Source organism: Anguilla anguilla, chromosome 16 (assembly GCF_013347855.1).
Source record: "Anguilla anguilla isolate fAngAng1 chromosome 16, fAngAng1.pri, whole genome shotgun sequence".
NCBI classification, from domain to species: Eukaryota; Metazoa; Chordata; class Actinopteri; order Anguilliformes; family Anguillidae; genus Anguilla; species Anguilla anguilla.
Genome location: NC_049216.1, coordinates 14,161,199 through 14,179,804, shown reverse-complemented (window position 1 = coordinate 14,179,804; position 18,606 = coordinate 14,161,199). Strand labels below are relative to the sequence as shown.

The following is an 18,606-nucleotide window of genomic DNA, read 5'->3' as shown; positions in this document are numbered from 1 at the left end:
ACAGCAGCTGTCATAAGATAAAGGATTGAGTGTATTTATGTTTGTAGTACATGGTCATTTAAGGGTGTGTGACTGAGCTGTATGTACTGGAAAAGAGGGGAGAATTCATCAGCAGGTTTTTTTTTCTTTCTCGCAGGAAAGCTTGTTATTGCAGACACAGGTCGCCCAATTGTTCTGCGGACTAAGCACATTCTCATTGGGAACAATGGAGAGCTTCACATTGGCAGTCCGGACTGCCCCTACAAGGGCAACCTCACTATATCCCTGTATGGCAGGTATGGAGCGTCACCAGTGATACCTTAAATCCCGATCCAGTCTTGAGTGGTTGCGGTCATGGTTTTCTCTCTGCTTTGTGCTCCAACAGAGCTGACAATGCAGAGCCAGAGCACAGCTACTTTGGGCGGAAATACATTGGAGTGGGAACAGGGGGGACCCTGGAGATTCATGGACAGAGAAAGCTGGCCTGGACCTTCCTGAGCAGAACATTGCATCCTGGAGAGGTCAATGAGGACAGCTACCACTATGAAAGGGGCTGGGGAGCCAGGGGCATCTTAGTCCATGCCATTCACCCATCCACAGGGGAGGTGCTCCATTCTGACAGGTCAGCAAGCAGGCTGCTAAGCTTAATGTGTGGGTTCTGATTGGTCAACTGACAATCTCATAATCCCAACTTCCGATTTGTCAGTTCCTTGTCTCCTAGATAAGGATCCAGCTTGTCTATGTTAGCTGTTAGACTCTAACACTACCTTATGGATTATCTTTAGTATGGTCATATACAAACGATAGCAGATAAACACTATCATCTTTATAATTTCTCAGTTGTTTGTTATGCGTGTTTCTGGCCTCAGGTTCGACACATACAAGAGTAAGGATGAGAGCCGGCGTCTGGCTCAGTACATGGACACAGTGCAGGATGGTGTCATTTTGGCAATGGTGGTGAACGACGAGGGCTCCACAAACCTGGAAGACACAGCCAGGAAGAACCTGGTGAAGTTAGGCAGTCGGGAATTCCATCGTCTTGGCTTCCGGTGTGGAAATCTCACGTCTAATCACATGATCCCACTATAGTTATACTGTAGTCACATGACCCTACTCATGCTCGTATGGCTCTTTTCTCTGTGCAGTCACCCCTGGAGTTTCATCACAGTGAAAGGAACCCCATCGTTGTCTGTAGAGGATCGAGCGGTTTATCAAGGTGACATATCTGTCTGCTTTCCTGCGTTTGTTTAATGTTAAAGCTCAAATATATGTCTGTGGAATGTGCCGGTTTCACACTGTTGTGCTTCTACCCTTATGTTTCATCTTCATTCCCCCAACAGGAACCAAATCTTCATCTGAAGCAAAGAGTTCACGTGTTTTCAGGTCTGGAAATGGAGAGCACTTCACTGTGATTGCCACCAGCCAGTGGGTGCAAGGTAACCCCAACCTTTCGCCCTAATGAAGACCCTAGTCTACTGCAGCATACTGAGCCCCAAATGGGGTACCTTTACTGTGCCTGAGCAGCTCCAAATTTCTTTTATTACCGAGTTATGCTTTTGGGCAGGGATGTGTGCAATACTTGCAGATTTGGATAAGATGTCAGCAATAAAAGTTTTTTTTTAAACTTGTTCCAGAGAAGCCTTAAAACGTTTTCAATTTGTCATCTAACAATCTAACAAAACTTCACAACAATAAGTGGTTTTGCTTAATTTTCAAAAGCAACACTTCCTCTGGCCTTGGTAAAGCCCTCATGGTTTGCTTGCAGTGCAGTGTTAGTATGTACTGCAGCTGTCACAAATCCATGTATCACTAATTAGCTTAAACTCATAGTTTGCCAGACCTGTGGCCTCATTTATAAAAATGTTCTTATATTTATACTTGAACTTCGTCTTAAGATAATTTCCGATGTTATGCTTACGTTCGATTCATAAAAGATACTGAGCATAAAAAACCTTGCTTACGCAGGTTCTAAGAAGCCCATTTGTAACTTACGCAGCTATGATCTATAAATCTCAAATTAACTTAAAATTGACGGCACCTGAACGTGCCTTACAATCAGCGATTTCCCCTTTTATAATGCTAGTACAAATTAGGGTTTAGTCAGGAATAACCCTGGACCAAAAGAGGAAAGCAAACTTTTTGGAAGACGAGATCACGACGATGGTAGAGAAGATTGAAGACAGGCAACACATATTATTCGGTGGACTAAATAGTGGGTTGACAAACAAATCCAAACAGGTAACTTGCTAGTGTGTTGCCACTGCAGTGAACAAATTGTTCAGAAAGCTAATGCAAAGTTCACCACAGGCTTGGACGCATATGCTTCCCAAACTGCAATACCCCTACATAGCCAGCAGGAAAATCACTTACGTCAAGTAAGTGATAAGAGATAAGATCATTTACACGTCAAAGTAAGGTTTTATAAATAACTACTTATACGTGATTTTATGCGGAAGTCATACTCAAAATTGATCCTAAGTTTGTTTTATAAATGAGGCCCCTGCACTGTTTCTCAGTGGCAGCATAACCATAGTAACATATTACTGTAACCACAGTAACTGTGGTATAAGCATGGCACAGCCAGACATATCGTGGATAAAATAGCATACATTAGATGAATTGTGTTGGTCTGGGACACGATTATTCACAGTCGCATACTTTCCTTGGTCTCAAGGTTTTGTGTACTCCATTTAGAAAAATATGAAAATGATTTTACCCATTCCACCCCCATTGCACCACAATAATAATGAAATCACAGCACAGACAGGCATACACACTGACTGAAACTACAGCACAGACAAAGACAAAAGTCACTGACTCGAACACCATCACGGATAGAGGCATACAGCAGTGACTCAAGCTCCAATACAGACATATGCATCTCTGACATTAGAGACAGAAACACTGTTTTATTAGGCAGTTTTAGGTGGTTAGAGCTGATGTAATGGCCATGCTGTTTTCACACAGTCAGCTGCCCACCAAAGGGTTTCATATTCTCTCTGTTATTTTATGCAGCTCAAATAGCTATTTCCACAATGCCTCATATTTTACAAATGGCCTGCCGGAGGCTGTTAAGTTGATGAATGTGCAGAAGACTACTGTTTTGATAGGAGTTCTCCCTCCTTTCTCATTCTTGTGCTACTTTACTGTGTTTTATGTGAACACAGGCCAACAATGTAGGGCAATATGGTAGCTGGCCGGAGCTGGGTGCTGTCTGAGCTGGGTCCCTGATGTCTGTTATTTTAAATGGGACTGTTTGTAAGGAATAATCTTGCTGTGGGTTGTAATGTTTTGGTGTTAGCATGGGTTGTGTGTGTGTTGTGTGTGTGAGTGAGTGTGTGTGTTTGAGGGTGTACAATTGGTGTTCAGTGGGATGGGCAATGAAGGCGTGGTTGGTGTTACCCAGCTTAGTTGCCATGGTGATTTTGAGCAGGTCACTGGTCTCTTTTGCAGAGGCGGAGTGGACCGAATGGTTTGATCGGGATGATGAGCGCGGATCGGGTGACTGGGAAAAGCTGGCAGACCTCCACAAGGCCTACCCAGACCGCGCCTGCAGCAGCTCTCTGGGAATACAGGTACAGTCTCTCACCATTCACTGCTCCTCTCTATGGTAACAGCGGGGTGGTCTGTCACTGCCAGATGCACAGTGGTCACGCAGTACCCAGTGTATGACAGGGAGGAGGGGTTTCCGATCCCCCTGCTGTCTGCCTGTGCCAGGCAGGAAGGACAGCAGAGTGAATGGAGGTGGTGGCTGGCTGTATTTACTGGGGAGGAAAAGGATGTCTGTCACACACAGGTTCCCAACGGATTGGATGCTTTGTCAGATCATGCGTAAACACCATGAAGGTAGGAGTCAAAGTTTCCTGATGCAACATTTTCCTTTTTCATCCCATAGGCAGAGACGCTAGATGGAGTACCAGCCAATCAGACAGGAGAGATATTCCACAAGATTGACAAGGACTACGGGTTTGTATGCCTGAATAAAGATCAGCCTGATGGGATCTGCCACAACTACAGAGTGCGCTTCCTTTGTGGAAAACTTGGTATGTATGCTACGGACAGTATTATTACTGTTAAACAGTATTGTTCTGTATTACTACACAGGATATTAGTATCAGTGATGTAAGCAGTGCTCTTATCCTTATTACTGTCCAGGGTATATTATATGACCATATGGGGAATTAGCATTACTGCACAGAGTACGTGTTTGTGCATGTTTAAGCAGGATGTGGGTTTCTGCATTCTGATTGGCTGTGTTGTTGTGTTCAAATGCAGTCCGGCCCCATGCCTCCATTACCATAGAAACACATTCCAACAACAGCATCCTGGAGTTGGTGGACGATGCCAGCGGCTGGCAGGCAGGGGACAGGGTGGTGGTGGCCAGCACTGACTACTCCATGCACCAGGCCGAGGAGTTCACTGTCCTGCCCTGCCCTTCCTGCTCCGCCTCTCAGGTCAAAGTTCAAGGTCAGTCATACCCTCTTTCTCTGTCTGTTCACGTCAATGAAATCCAGTTCAGTTGAGCCAAGTTCAGTTCAATACAATGTAACTAATTTGATGTCAAAGAGGTACTTAACAGGACAAATATAATCAGTATTGCCAAATTAGCTATATTCAATAAGAAATATACAATCTGTAATTAAAAGGAAGTAACCCTCACCTTCTCGTTTTCTTCATTATTAGAAAGCTTAATAATATAAAAATGTGTAAATCCTTTTGTGACATGAGGCAAAACTATTTTTAAAGGGGATTAGCATTCCTCAGATTTCAAAAGGTTAAGTAATACACATCTCAGTTATTATTTAAAAGGCATTTTTCAGCACGACAGCGCTATTTTAAAATAATAGACATTACTGCTCTCCCCACAGGCACTCTTCCTGCAGATCAGACACTCAAGACTTAAAAGTCAGCCTGTAACTGAGCGCCAGATCTCTCTGGGTGAATTAAACCCAGACCCAGTCTCTCCGTCTATCTCTCTCTCTCGACTTGAAGACACTTGAACTTGACTCATTTCCTTTCACAAGTCCTTCCAAATGAATTTAGACAGGTGGTTTCCATGTTCCAGACATTACTGGCACAAATAAGAATTTCATTATTATTTCTGCTTTACTTGGCAGCCTGTTCTCTTCTCCCCAGATTTGTTTGATCAAATAGTCAGCCTGTTTTTAATGATTAAAGCTCCATCCTATCACAGCATTCTGTCCTCTAAGGAGTCTAAGGTCTCAAGACGTGTGTGTCGTGGAAGGATGTTCTCTTCTACGATCCGTGTGTTGTATAAAAGCGCTCTCTAAGCTGGGTATCTGTGCCAGTGTGAGGGGTAAACAGTTTCTGGGCAGCGTGTGATTGGCTGAGTCAGTGTGAGAGGTAAACAGTTTCTGGGCAGCATGTGATTGGCTGAGTCAGTGTGAGCGGTAAACAGTTTCTGGGCAGCGTGTGATTGGCTGAGTCAGTGTGAGCGGTAAACAGTTTCTGGGCAGCGTGTGATTGGCTGAGTCAGTGTGAGTTGTCACTGAGCCGCACGGCGTAACTGAGGGAGGACCCCTGCATGCGAGCGGCCGTGAATCACTGTGGCAGCGGCAACACAATGGCCACTTCTGTTTAATGTGCCGTTCTGAGTGCCAGAGAGGTCCACTCTGAGCCTGGAGGCCTGGTGACCCTGCTTGGAATGCCATATTTCTTTATTCCTTTTATATGCATTTTCCGGCTCACTGATTTATTGTCCCATTCTCCCTGCCGTGTGGAGAGTCGCTCCGCCACGCTAAGACAAATTTTACAATCAGAAAGATCGTTACTGCTTAAATTCTTCATTAATCAAGGCTGACAGATTTATATTGCATGCCATTAACTGCACTGGTGCTTTCAAGCTCGGAGCCCTATGTGGTGGTGGTCTATTGGCTGTATTGTCTCCTACGGAAGGAGGGCACACCCCTCCCGTTGCATAATCCGCTGATCTGCCTCAGGGCCGGCAGTCTGCCTGCACCGGCTGCGCACGATGTGTCCGGAAAAATGACTGCGCAGCTCAGCTGGGGAACAGGGAAGGAAAAGAAGCAGCAGCCAAGCTGCACGCGCTTAGGAGCAGACATCTGCCTGTTCATGACTCATGAACTGATTGCTGTGGCTTTGCTGTGGGCATTGAATACCCCTGGACCACTTCTGGACCACAGCTTTGGGGGAAAAAAAGGCTTTTACAAAAAAAGGGGGATTAGCCCACCAATCCCCTTAAAACCCCTCAAATCTCCCCTGAGGCAAGTCGTGTCAGAAACAGTCACATTGCAGTGGTGTGAAAAGGGAAATGTGCATGCAGCCTCTCACCTCTGACAGAACAGAAATTTCCCATTTACACAGAAATGCACTGTGTGCAGAATCAGAGACAGGGAAGGGGTCAGGCCCTGTTTGAGAGAGCCATCTCAGGATCTGTTTCATTAGGGAATGACACTGTATATCACAAGCACTCATACAGTATGTGGGAAAAATAACCTCATCTTGCTGCCTCAAAGTTCACAATGTTACAAGAGTCAATACTTGCTCAAGGGTGCATGTGACCTGTTGGGACAAAAGGCTTACATATGCATCTTACACCACAGGCCCCATGGGGACAACCTTGTCCTGCCTTCCGGGTTCCTCCAGTGAGGATCAGTCTGATCCGTCAGTTCTTTGTGAATCTAGTGCACAGGGTCAGGATTGGCCTGATCAGGATCAGGAAGGGCGAGTTTTGGCCCAAAATACTAGCTGAGCGGTAGCTGTGGTTTCAGCTTGGAATAAAATGGTTAAAATTAGAGAAGCAAGGAAAACCAACTTGTCCATTACTCATTTCTTTTTTTGGGTGGTCTCATTGGAGAAAATGTGGTCCCCCCACACAGCAAGGTTCCACCGTGTTGGCTCATGTTCGGGTGACTCCGCCCGGCTTCCCCAGCTCTCTGTGTGCACAAGCGCTCCTCACACTCATGCTCGATGAGCTGACTCCAAGCACCAGACAAACTGACTGTCTGGATTGCCCATCCTAAAATAACAGCCTGAGACCCATTCATGTTGTGCCCAGGACAGTGTTGAATATGTGTGTGGAGTGTGAACAGGAAGTATGTATGCACTGCAGATGTGTTTACAGAGAGTGTGTCTGGTCTGCTACTGTAACCCCTGATGAGTAAGGTGATTCAGTTACATTTACTGTCTGTCCACCTTCTCTCCAAACTGTGAAATCATGAGTATTTTCGATACCGTAAACCACAGACATTAAATGTTTATAACATTTACATCTCCAAGCTGCCCATTGGAAAGCACATATTATGGCCACTCCCCTGGAGCATGTGCCCCTGTTTGTGCTGAAAAAAGGGTGAGAAATATGGCACTAATGCTGTCCTGTCTTTCACACATCTGCTGAGCTGTTCTGCTGCAGTGTCTTTACCTCTGCTCCGGAGTTTCTGTATGAGCTGTAGAAGGCATATTTGAGGACACTGGGGTCTAGTCAATTGTAATGAGTCGAATGTCATATGCAATGCCCCACAGGGAAGCCAACCTATCTCCACATGGGACAGGAGGTGAATGGGGTGGACATGAGGGCCGAGGTGGGTCTGCTGACCCGAAACATCCTCATTCGGGGGGAGATGGAGCCCCAGTGCTATGCCAGTGAGGCCTGCAAATTCTTCGACTTTGACACCTTTGGAGGACACATAAAGGTACTGCACGAGACCCCCCATGGTCACACACTGGAGGCACTGTCTGTTGCCTCACAGTGACATCACATTTTGTAGTCACTTCAGAGTCAATGTAAGGGTTACTATCTGCAGAGTCACAGTTGAGTAGACTCAATGACGAGCCTTGTTCTGCCATTACAAATCGAACCGTTTCAGTGCCATAGTTTTTCAATGAGCATTTTGTTTGCTGGATAAGTGTGTAAAAATCACAAGGTGACTATTTAGGAGACTCTGGTGTAACATTATTTTCAAAGCCTAGATGGGCCCTGTAGCCTAGAAATTGCAAGTTTGGGTCTGGGCTTTAACTGGCTGTAACCAGTCCACAGTAGCAGGACACAGTTGGCTTCATCCCACCATGGTTTGAATCAGCCATGGATTCTTGGATTGCCTCTGCATTGACCCACAGGCTCCCTGTCAGTAAGAGAGTTACTCTCTTTTAATGGGCTCCTGCTCTAGTTCTAGGAGAGATGCAATAGTGTTGGTCGAGGGTGTCAGAGATATGGGATTCACAACCACAGCAGTGATTCAAAACTTGTGCTTTGAATCAATCAGCAGTTATGTTCAGGGGAGTGTCCTGTTTTCTAGATGTCTGGTTAGAATTTCTCTACTCCGATTAAATCTGATGGGGCACTATGAAACATGATCATTGTTTTAGACATATTTTTTATCCTGCCAAAATATTTTCACCGGTTTAACAGAAGACAGATGTTGACTGTAGGCTCAGGAATTGTAAACAACAAAATCTCAGCGCTAACAACCTTTACACTTCAAAGTATTTAAAAATAAGTACCGGGAATACCAATAATGAAATGGCAGAATAACCTTGTTTTGATCATTTAAAGTGGTCACTTCCTCTTGCATTTGCTGTTACTTACTGACAAATAGTTTGGCTACACCCCCAAGGGGAGAAGAACTGGAATGAAATTTTATCCAGGCTATGCTTATGATTAATATGAATTCTTATGACCACAATGTTCTCAATCCAATTAAATTACAGTGCTGTGTACTTAATCGATGTTGAAACATATGCTACTTCGTAAAATCTGTCAGCTTGAAAACCACAGAAAATACAGGCAACCAGCAGAATCTCATAGGTTATACTAATCACATAATGTAATTGCATTTGAATACACAATTTCAGCAGTATTGTGGTACAGCAGATAGCATATGTTTTGCATGTGTTTCAGCTGTGTTGCAGTAAAAATGCTCCATGTGTGCTTCAGCTGGGATGTTACAGATATATGCTTCACATGTGTTGCTATAGTTAGCATGTTTGTTGAGGTAGACCACAATTTGATTGCTTAGTGTCAGCGTCACACAGAGTATTTGTTTGTGTTCTAGGTGGAGCGAGGGTTTAAGGCAGTGCACCTGCAGGGGGCAGAGTTGTTGCACATGGGACAGCAGTCTATGGGGCACTACCCCGTGCACTTCCACATGAACGGTGATGTGGATCAGAGAGGGGGCTATGACCCCCCCACCTATGTGCGGGACCTATCCATCCACCACACCTTCTCTCGCTGTGTGACGATTCATTCTTCAAATGGCCTGCTGGTGAGTACACACCCAGACACCTGCCTGCTAGCTCTGGGAGAGGAGACTTCCACCGACCGCTTAATGGCCAGAGCTACAGTGAGCTGTCAATCACTGGTACATTTCAGTCAATTAAATACAATGTTTAGACCAGTGAGCATATGACAGGGTGGCAGGTGCAGGTAATTGGAGACTTCATTTGTGCTAAAACTGACCCGGGTTCGCATGTGTCCCGCCCAGGTGAAGGACGTGGTGGGGTACGATGCTCTCGGTCACTGCTTCTTCCTGGAAGATGGTCCTGAGGAGAGGAACACATTTGACCACTGCCTGGGCCTGCTGGTGAAAGCTGGCACACTGCTACCCTCTGACAGGGACAGCAAGATGTGCCAGGACATCACCAGTGGTGCCTACCCAGGCTACGTGGCAAACCCCAGGCAGGACTGCAGGTGACACTCCCCCCCCCCCTTCTCCAGTCGTTCTCTCCACTCACACACCCCCCCCCCCCCCCTTCCTGTCATTGCAAACCTCTCCATTATAACCCCTATCTGAAATACCACACTTCGGACACAAATTTTAATATGACAGGCAGATTATTAATGTTGGCAGCAGTAGAGAGAGAGAGATGTCATTGGGCTTGCTCAATCTGTGCCTGACCTGAGAAAACCATCCTAATGGCAGACTTTGCAGTGTTAGCCTGTCAAGATACTGAATAATATTAGCAGTGGCATGCACCAGATTTTATCCCACAGTAATTTTCCACTGGACAATGTGGTCAATCATAATGTGAAGACATTCATAATCTGAAGACATTACATTTAGTAAATATCATGTTTGGGAACCATGGGGATTGTTAGCATTAGCTATACACATTTGTATTAAATTGAGACAGTTCTTTTAATTGTGTGAAGTGGTGGGATGCAGGATGCCCCAAGACAGTGTGGGTCCCTTTCACGTTCCTCTGATCAGGACTATTTGTGCTGTTTGGAACAGTGGGCATTGTGGTCCAGTTATGAAACTTCTACTGCTGCTCAATATGCATCTTTTTCTGAGGGGCTTTTCAGTTTGGTCTCCTTTTGTATTTAATTATTGCATAATTATGCTTGGTTCTTATGTAATGTCTTATTGTTCTTTGTTCCTGTGGTTTTAATATCTTTAAGATCGCCATCTCGTTGTTGGGTTTTTCAAGCCCTGTGGTATTCTGCTGCACTGTCTCTGTTCCTGCACCATAAATGTGTGATTATGCTGCACCGCATGAACAGCACATTAACACTGAACCCATAACCCACACAAAGACGGATGTGTCGCATTCTCACAAAGCAGCGGGTAATTCTGGGATTACATTCACTAACTGAAAGGGCCCTACAGCTGTGAAAAGAAGTCCGTTCCAGCCCTCTGACAGATATTCTACCATCACATGACTTAATTAAGTACTGCTGTGGTCCAAATATAACCCCCTGCTACATTAACTGAGTAGCAAACAATAAAGCATGAAATAGCACAGATGTGTCCAGCCACGTGACAGATGAAATTGACTATGAATAGGGGCCTAATGAGTGATGTTAGCAGTTGTACTGTGCAGAGTGAAGAAGAAAGACTGTGAGAAAGGAAAGTGAACAGAAAAACCAAAAAGCTTAAACCTTCTTACACTTGCTAAGTGATTTCTATAACAACACAACCCACAAGAAAGAAGTTTGGACACAAAGCCACCAAGCTAAACTGAAACATAAATTGAACCAGAAAACAGAGACAGTGTAAACCTTAACTCTGGCTCTTTTCGAAAAGCAGCTGCTACACCTGAGCGACATGTAAAAAATAAAATGTACAGTAGCACACCTGCTACCAATCCCCTGCTGCAGTTCAAACCTGCAGCTAATTAAATCACAAACCTGTCAGCCTGCAGCAACATCGCCCAACTCTCTGTGTACCCTACTCAGCTGTGTCTGTGTCCCAGCATCCCCCACCACTCAAACACCCTCTCACACATATTCACGCATGTCCTTCTCTCTCTCTTTCTCTCTCTCTCTCTCACACACACACACACACACACACGGTTTCTCTCACAATCTCGTTCTTTCTGTCTTTCTCTCTCATACACACACACATATGCACAGTCTCTCTCACTGTCTCTCTTTCTCTCTCTCTCTCTCTCTCTCACACACACACACGGTCTCTCACAGCCTCTCTCTCTCACACATACTCTCTCTCTCACAGTCTCTTTCTCTCTCTCACCCACGCACACATGCATACTCAGGCACAGAGAGAGACACATTTAGAGTGCTATCTAAAGTGCATGCTAGCTGAGGAAGGAGAGGTATACTCATTCAGACTACTTGGTGTTCCCAACAGTGCCACGTCTACATTTTGGATGGCCAATCCCAATAACAATCTCATCGACTGCGCGGCAGCGGGCTCAGAGGTGAGGTCCGCCTGCCCCCCATTGCCCCCATACCTCTCAGGGGAGAGCAGAGAGCAGATGTGCTGAGTCTCTTTGTTGAGCACCTCAGAGCCTGATTAATGAGGCCCAGACTCCACACTGAGCAGGCAGAAAACATTACGGTCCCACAGCCAAGAGCCGTTACTGCAATGTTATTTATTATGTTTTCTTATTATTATTAGTGTGTGCATACTTGAGTGTTTGTGTGCGTGGGTCTGTGTTTGTGTCTGTATGTGCATACATGTTGGAGTGTATGTTCTTGAGTATGTGAGTATGTGTATCCGAATCAATGTGCTTGTGCATGTGTGTGTGTGTGTGTGTGTGTGTATCTGCATGCGTGTGTATTAGTGTGTATGTGTGTATGTGTGTGTGTATGTAAGTGTGGGAGTGTGCGAGTGCATCAGTGTGCTTGTGCACATGTGCTCACAGTGGGCTCTTCTGCAGGAGACGGGGTTCTGGTTCGTTTTCCATCATGTTCCTACCGGGCCTTCGGAGGGCATGTACTCGCCCGGCCGGACAGAGCACACCCCCATGGGCCACTTTCGCAACAACCGCGCCCACTCCAACTACAGGGTGAGACCACTGGCTGCAGCCATCACCGCCTAGCCACACCCCCCAAATGGGCCACGCCCTCGATACAAGCTCCCTGAGGCCTATGTGAGCGTCCATCTCTCCATTGGCTGTTATCCACCTGTTACCTGCTGAAACCTGAAATATATTTATTCTCCACAAATTTCCACATTTTTCCCTGTTAATAAGCATACTGTCTGGGCAGCATGGAGACCACAGGGAGAGAGCTACATGGAATGACCTTGGGTTTGAATTGCAGGCATTTCTATTGATGCCAGAGTGTGAGAGCTCTTATAGCAAAGCTGCATCCGTGCTGGTCTGATAAAACAAGGCCACAGGGATCACAGCTGGACCTTAAAAATTGCAGCGGTTTCAGTGAACTGAAGATGTGGAAAGTGTCAGCTTTAGGTGTTTCTTAGTAGCCTTGTTTCCTTGGTTTCAGGCTGGAATGATCCTTGACCAGGGAGTGAAGACCACAGAGGCCAGTGTTCGGGACAAGAGGCCCTTTCTGTCCCTCATCGGGGCCAGGTGAGCTCAACCTGCAGGGCGCACCTGAAGCCCCTGTGTTACCTGCACTACCACACCCACAGCACATGCTAAATGTGGAGTTACAGGTAGATGAAGCATCCTCTCTCTCGGTTTGGGACAGGTACGGCCCGCACCAGGATGCAGACCCCCTCAAACCCAGGGTCCCAGCGCTCGTGCACCACTTGGTGGCATACAAGAACCAGGACCATGGGGCTTGGCTGCGGGGTGGGGACGTGTGGCTGGATGACTGCCAGTGAGTAGAGCATTGCAGTCACATTGCCCTGGTCTGTACATTGCATCAGAATGAAGGTGCTCTTTATATTAATGCATGTCTGGTGTTTTAGGGTAATGTAATATAGGAAATGATACTCTACTCCTCCTACCCTACTGTCCTTCTATAAAATCCTGTGGGGTTCATCATGTTGAAATGATCTGTCCAGTTTTTGCTTGTGTTGAACACAGTATTTCTCTCTCTCAGGTTTGCTGATAATGGCATTGGCCTGACTCTCGCTAGGTAAGAGGATTAATCCTGTTTCTGCTCTTTGGGCCAAAAGCATATTATCCTCATACTCTAGCAGCATGGTGTGTTGTGGAAATTCATGGTGAAGCTGTAATTGGATGCTGTGTATTAGGGAGGTTTGGATACAGAGCTGTACTGCATACTGATTTACACTGATCCTAACTAAGCTTTGAGTGCCCTGAAAGGCATGACTTTCCGATACATTATTATTATTATTATTATTATTATTATTATTCTGAATGGTATGGTGGGAGCAGAAGGGGTCTAGTGGGTCAGTGCTGATGCTGACCCATGTGTGGTTGCTCTGAGTGTGACGGCGCCCCCTGCTTGCAGTGGAGGGACATTCCCTGATGACGATGGCTCAAGGCAGGAGGTGAAGAACTCTCTGTTTGTGGGGGAGAGTGAAAACCGAGGGATGGTCGACCCGGATCACATGACCTGGGGGCCTGGCGGACCCGACCTGAGTGGCAGGACCCTGCCCAGGGGCCTGTGAGTGACGCTGTCAATCATGACCTGACACACATTGCCCCACACGCTTAACCACACACCTCATGCCATCTATAATCCTACCGCATTGTCCATAGGGGCGGCAGTGTAGTATAATGTAAGGTCAGGAACGGGTCTTGTAACCTAGAGGTCACAGGTTTCGATTCCTGGGTAGAAAACTGCCGTTGAATGTGTCTCAGAATGCTCTATAGTTCTTTGTCAAGGGAATGATCCCCCTTTCCCCCTCCCCCTTTCAGTAATTTCCCGATTCGAGGCATGCAGATCTACGACGGCCCCATTAACGTCCAGAACTGCACGTTCCGCAAATTTGTGGCTCTTGATGGACGGCACACTAGCGCCTTCGGCTTCCGCCTGAACAACTCTTGGCAGAGCTGCCCCAACAACAACGTCACCGACATCACCTTCGAAGAAGTGCCCGTGAGTCAAGGCAGCCAATTTCGAATCCAACTGCTTTATGCTTTTAACCCTTCGCCAGCTGCCAAGCTGGTGATGGTAAAACTGCCAATTAACTCCAGTGCTTAGTAGCTTAGTGGTAGGTAGGATAGATAGACAGATAGATAGACAGACAGACAGATAGATATTTGTCAGTTGTACATAGAACTTTGCTGTGTATCACCGGCTCGATCTCCACAGTATTCACAATTTAAAAAAAACATTTAACTACAAACAATATTACCAAAAGCAAAGAGGTACATAGTCATAACCTCTCATTCAGCCCTGTCCTAATCAGGTATCATCCAGGCTATATATTTAGTCTGCACAATTATGATTTTAAACGTATGGCAGTCAATAAAAAGCAGAATGTAAGTAAAAAGGTTGTGGTTCTAATACTCCTGTTAGTGTGTAAGTGCAAAACCACTTCTAGAGTACATTATGTGTTTGGTAACCTGCTCTGTATGAAGCAGCAGTACCATGGGGGGATGCTAATCCCACCTCTTTTCTGGGTGCAGATTACCTCGCGGGTGTTTTTTGGGGAGCCGGGGCCCTGGTTTAGCCAGATGCAGATGGACGGCGATAAGACCACCATCTTCCACGACGTGGACGGGTCAGTGAGCGAGTACCCCGGTGCCTTCCTGGTCAAGGAAGACAACTGGCTGCTCCGCCACCCGGACTGCGTGGACGTGCCCGACTGGCGGGCGGCCATCTGCAGCGGGCATTACGCCCAGGTGAGCCCCTGCCGTCGTCACGGAGACTTAATTCTCCTGCGGAAATGGGAACAGCCCCAGGTTGATCTCTTTTTTTGGTGGCTCCGCAGATTTACATTCAGACGCGAGAGCCTGCTAATCTCAACATGAGGATAGTGAAGGATGAGTATCCGCAGTACCCGCTGGACCTGCAGGGGGCGCTGGGCAAGAGGAATCATTATCAGCAGTTCCAGCCAGTGGTGATGCTGGCAAAGAGCTACACTGTGCACTGGGACCAACCTGCACCTGCAGAGGTGGTCATATGGCTCATCAACTTCAACAGGTCAGCATGTGTGGCCACACACACACACACACACACTCACACACTCTCTTTCTCTTTCTCTCTCTCTCTCACACACACACACACATGCACATACACCCACACACACCAAATGACAATGCATGCAATGCTCACATCTTGTCAGTTTTAATGTGTTCAATCCTCTCACATTGGCTTTGTTCATCTCTAATTAACATTCAGGCTGACAGTTGAATTTCCTGTGTGTTCATTGGCCCCTGTTCTCTTCCCTGGTTTACACACTGATGCCGTCTATTGTTCACAAACCATATACATGAATGTTTATTCACAGGCCTAAAAGGTCTCTTCAGTCACTCTAAATTTCTTTTTTTTAAATTCTTGCTGTGGCTCCTTTCCCATGAAGGAAGGACTGGATCACTGTAGGGATCTGCTACCCCAAAGGGACAACCTTCACCATCATCTCAGACATCCACAACCGGATCACCAAGCAGACCAAGAAGACTGGAGTCTTCTACAGTACCGATGAGAGGGAGAAGGTGGAGCATGCGCAGCTGCCCAGAGGATACTACTACTGGGACGAGGAGACTGGGTATGAGGCTCTGAGACCGACTGGCTGTCTGGGGAAATGGAGCATGATGGATGAAGTGTACTGAACTGATTGCTGATGCTGAACTGTAGTGCATGATAGAAGAATAAGGTCATAAAGTTCTATAAAGTTCATGGGATCATCAGGGCTGGTTGCTGCGGGAAATACGTCATATTAAAAACCAGAAATTAAATAAGAAGATATGCAACAATATACATTAGTCATAAAATTGCAATGTTTATATTAGAGACCTGTTTAAGTTTAAGGTGTGGGAGAGGTGCTTTTGTGTCGCTCATTTGAGGATATCAAAGGCCATAATGAACTGCTGTCAGCACTGAAGCAGATTGGAAACCTCCCGTACTGTATGTTCCACAGGACTGGGAGTCTAACTCTGGACTGAAGCCTCTCTCATTGTCCTGTGTATCTCAAGTCATGTGATGAAGTGCATCTTTTGTCTCAACCTCTCGTGGACAACATATACTGTATGAGCACAGTTTATCACGTGGCTCATTCTCTACCTCAAGGCTGTGCACACAGAGTTTGCACTTTGTCCAAGTATATTTTGTGTAATATGTCCCCCTCTCTCTCTCCCTTCTTAGGCTCCTGTTTGTGAAAGTGCGTGCTCATGGCGACAGGGAGGAGTTTGCCTTCTGCTCTGTTAACGGCTGTGAGCGAGTGAAGATCAAAGCCCTGATCCCTCAGGGCAGCAGCCCGAGTGACTGCATGGCTGAGGCCTACCCCAAATACGCAGAGATGCCCATCGTGGATGTGCCCATGCCAAAAAAGCTGCCAGCCGCCCAAGTGGTATAGAATCCCCTCTCTGAATTCTCACCTTTTACACTATTGCTTGTAACATAGTAATACTATTGCTTGTGAAATAGTAATACAATATATTTTCTTTTGCCGAAAAATGTATCTAGAAGGTACAGACATATCTTTATGCACACATGCACACACACACGCACACACACATGTGAAAGGGTGGAATGTTCATACAGTGTGTCATAGGACCTCCATCATAGGCTCTCACAGGGAACTGTGTAACAGTGGTACTGTGTATTGGCATAGACCTGGGTTTAGGATTCTGCTTTATGCAGTTAGCCAGCAGGGGGAGCCAAAAGACCATAATTGCTACTGTAACGATTTAAATGTTCATCAAATGATGTTTCCTGTTTCCAACAGCGCACCACAGAGCACTTCCTGGAGGTTAAGCTGGAGTCCTACAACACACGTTTCTTCCACATCAAAGATGATTATGCTTATACAGAGGTAAATTGCTGTGTGTTTGAACCCAAATAAACACCCCAATACAAACTTTCTCTCCCTTTAATTATATTTACACCATTAGACCAGCCAGGTCAGGCCAAAAGCCTGAGTGACTACAGCCTTATACCGTGCTGATTTGTTTGCTTGTCCACAGTCAGTGCCTTAGAAGTGTCAACCACTAAATTGATCACGCTTCTTTGACCCAAATGGCCCAATGAAAACCAAAGTGATTATAATGTCCAAAAGCACATGCTTGTGCTAAGCAGTGGTTGTGGAAAAGCCAGAAGCACTGGCAGGATTTAGTTCAACTGGCATTCCTACCAGTTGAACTTCTACTCCCCTCTGTTCATTGGCCGCCCATTTAAGATGCATTTTCATTGGCTAGCTGTTGTGTTGTCAGGTGAATGGGCAGAAGACGTACCAAGCTGAGGATGGTGTACAGGTGACAGTGATTGACGGGCATTCGGGGCAGGTGCTGGATAGCCAGGTCTTTCGGAACTCCATCCTCCTGGGAATCCCAGCTCAGATCACCAGCTTCATCTCTGGCCTCAGAGACGAGTAAGACCCTCCCTCCCCTCTTACACTCCCCCCTCCCTTCCCCTGCCTTGCTGACACCAGTCAAAGAAACACAAGTCTTCATCCTGTCTGCCGGGTGTATATTCCTTCCATTTTCTGTGTGCTCTGAGATTACTTCCTTTTGTTTACATGGGGCCCAGAGGGTAACAAACATGGCACATTTTGATGAGGTCACCTCTGTCTGTGCATGCGCAGGTCCATCGTGTTGATGACCTCAAAAGGACGCCTTGTTACCCGTGGGCCATGGACTAAAATACTTGAGTATCTTGGAGCTGACAAAAGTGTCAAATTGAAAGGTATGACTGAACTTCTGACAGATTTTTTCATAAAGCCTATGCATTGCATAATCACACACAAACTGTGTTTTCAAAATAATTATGACATGATTTGCAGAGATATTGTCACACATGTCCATACTGCATTTAGGTCCAGGAAATGTGCTTATATTTGTAAATTCTCAATCTAGAAGCAGGTGAATATATTATTATCTGAATAATTCATAGTCAAAGCATTGACCCTGAACTGCTGGTTTATAACTTATAACTTAAGTTTACGTCACTTTGATAATTCATGTCCTTCTTTCAGTAACATTATTATTTTCAGTGATTTTCCTTTAGAGCAACATAATTTAATAAATTAAATTCATAAGCAATCCTAACTATTCTTAATTTGCTGATGAGTCTAGATGCAAGCTTTCAATTTTAAAGTCTGTGCCAGGCTAGCATGCTACCTGAATCTCTTATAAATAACTATTATTGGTGGAGGATACGTTACAAACCATAATACACTCAGTGCACATACAAGGAAGGGGAGAAGAAACATGATAACTACTTAAGTTTAGAGTTTATCCAGGTTAGGAGTTCCAAACAATTGTTCGTTGACTTCTTTCTGGATCTTGATGTCATTGAATTTGCTGAGGTACAAGGTGTCTGTGATATAGAAGTATCTGAAGACAGAGTACTTCTATATTAACAAA

At 45.7% G+C, this 18,606-nt stretch overlaps 1 protein-coding gene across 1 annotated transcript in view; it reads left to right on the top strand.

The window, feature by feature from the left end:
* LOC118215386 (cell migration-inducing and hyaluronan-binding protein-like) overlaps window positions 1–18,606 on the top strand; it is a 46,809-nt gene that overhangs the window by 26,956 nt on the left and 1,247 nt on the right. Inside the window, exons 5-29 of the mRNA XM_035396121.1 lie at window positions 137–275; window positions 365–601; window positions 849–1,028; window positions 1,125–1,195; window positions 1,320–1,415; window positions 3,433–3,554; window positions 3,875–4,022; window positions 4,255–4,446; window positions 7,483–7,652; window positions 9,012–9,221; window positions 9,441–9,646; window positions 11,547–11,616; window positions 12,079–12,207; window positions 12,647–12,732; window positions 12,854–12,985; window positions 13,211–13,246; window positions 13,586–13,741; window positions 13,996–14,176; window positions 14,710–14,925; window positions 15,015–15,226; window positions 15,606–15,791; window positions 16,388–16,592; window positions 16,971–17,057; window positions 17,455–17,612; window positions 17,826–17,926. Coding sequence (XP_035252012.1) covers window positions 137–275; window positions 365–601; window positions 849–1,028; window positions 1,125–1,195; window positions 1,320–1,415; window positions 3,433–3,554; window positions 3,875–4,022; window positions 4,255–4,446; window positions 7,483–7,652; window positions 9,012–9,221; window positions 9,441–9,646; window positions 11,547–11,616; window positions 12,079–12,207; window positions 12,647–12,732; window positions 12,854–12,985; window positions 13,211–13,246; window positions 13,586–13,741; window positions 13,996–14,176; window positions 14,710–14,925; window positions 15,015–15,226; window positions 15,606–15,791; window positions 16,388–16,592; window positions 16,971–17,057; window positions 17,455–17,612; window positions 17,826–17,926 — 3,726 coding nt within the window. The remainder of the gene's footprint in view (window positions 1–136; window positions 276–364; window positions 602–848; window positions 1,029–1,124; window positions 1,196–1,319; window positions 1,416–3,432; window positions 3,555–3,874; window positions 4,023–4,254; window positions 4,447–7,482; window positions 7,653–9,011; window positions 9,222–9,440; window positions 9,647–11,546; window positions 11,617–12,078; window positions 12,208–12,646; window positions 12,733–12,853; window positions 12,986–13,210; window positions 13,247–13,585; window positions 13,742–13,995; window positions 14,177–14,709; window positions 14,926–15,014; window positions 15,227–15,605; window positions 15,792–16,387; window positions 16,593–16,970; window positions 17,058–17,454; window positions 17,613–17,825; window positions 17,927–18,606) is intronic.